Below are 858 nucleotides of genomic sequence, written 5' to 3'. Positions count from 1 at the left end.
CAAACCCTCCCCAGGACAGGGTCACCCCCGCGTCCCCACCTGCTTGGAGACCTTGAGCCAGGTTTTCTTCAGGCGGAAGATGGCACTGCGGTTGAGGGAGGAGGTGATCTCCAGCACGGCGTTGTAGTTGTGGAGGCACCTGCAGATGTCCGCCACCGCCACCCACTTCTCGATGGAGCTCACCCGCGCGTTGATCTCCTCGTTCCGGAGGATCTCGGATGCTATCAAGTTACTGACCTTTGAGGAGACACCAGTCCCAGCCACGTGTCAGGACAACTCTGGACAGCAGCCACGCGCCCGCCAGCCTCACAGACTTTTTACAAAAGATTTCCCTTCACTGCAGTAGCCCCATGAGCAGCAACTGCTCCGGGAGGTGCTCCACCCGCAACGGGTCCCCAGGGCACGTAACGTCCACGGGGCACAGCCTGGAGCAGATCAAACCCATGCAGCCCCATCCCTGGCTGACACTGGGGTTGGGTTGGGTTGGCTGCGCTGCCTCATCTGTGCCCGTCTCCCCATCCCACACCGCGGCTGCACTTACATCATTGAAGTGTTTTGTGTTCTTCATGATGTAAGGAGTCCTTTCGTTCTTCTCAAGCTTCATCCAGCCTTGCCCAAAGAACTCTCTGCAAACGACAGCGTTCAGGTCAATGTTGATTTCCCATTTTTCTGGGATGCCCGAGCCCTGCAAGCTCCCCTGCACCCACACGGGTCAGACACTGGGGCTCTGCCCCCCGTGCTGCTGGAAAGGGACCACATGGATGAGGTTGAAAGTGTGATGGATGTGGGAGGCTCTCCCTGAGCCCATCACCCCAGGCAGGCCAGCAGATAAACCACAAGGTCAGGCCTCAAACTTGG

At 58.6% G+C, this 858-nt stretch overlaps 1 protein-coding gene across 1 annotated transcript in view; it reads right to left on the bottom strand.

Annotated features, from left to right (window-relative positions):
• LOC104530804 (ras-specific guanine nucleotide-releasing factor 1-like) overlaps nucleotides 1-858 on the bottom strand; it is a 5273-nt gene that overhangs the window by 3963 nt on the left and 452 nt on the right. The window contains 2 exon segments of the mRNA XM_010175499.1: nucleotides 40-237; nucleotides 542-626. Of these exon segments, the coding sequence (XP_010173801.1) occupies nucleotides 40-237; nucleotides 542-626 (283 nt within the window).

Source organism: Antrostomus carolinensis, unplaced genomic scaffold, assembly GCF_000700745.2.
Source record: "Antrostomus carolinensis isolate BGI_N321 unplaced genomic scaffold, ASM70074v2 scaffold28609, whole genome shotgun sequence".
NCBI lineage: Eukaryota > Metazoa > Chordata > Aves > Caprimulgiformes > Caprimulgidae > Antrostomus > Antrostomus carolinensis.
Note: the sequence above shows the minus strand (reverse complement) of the source record. Positions and strands in the feature narration are given on the sequence as shown.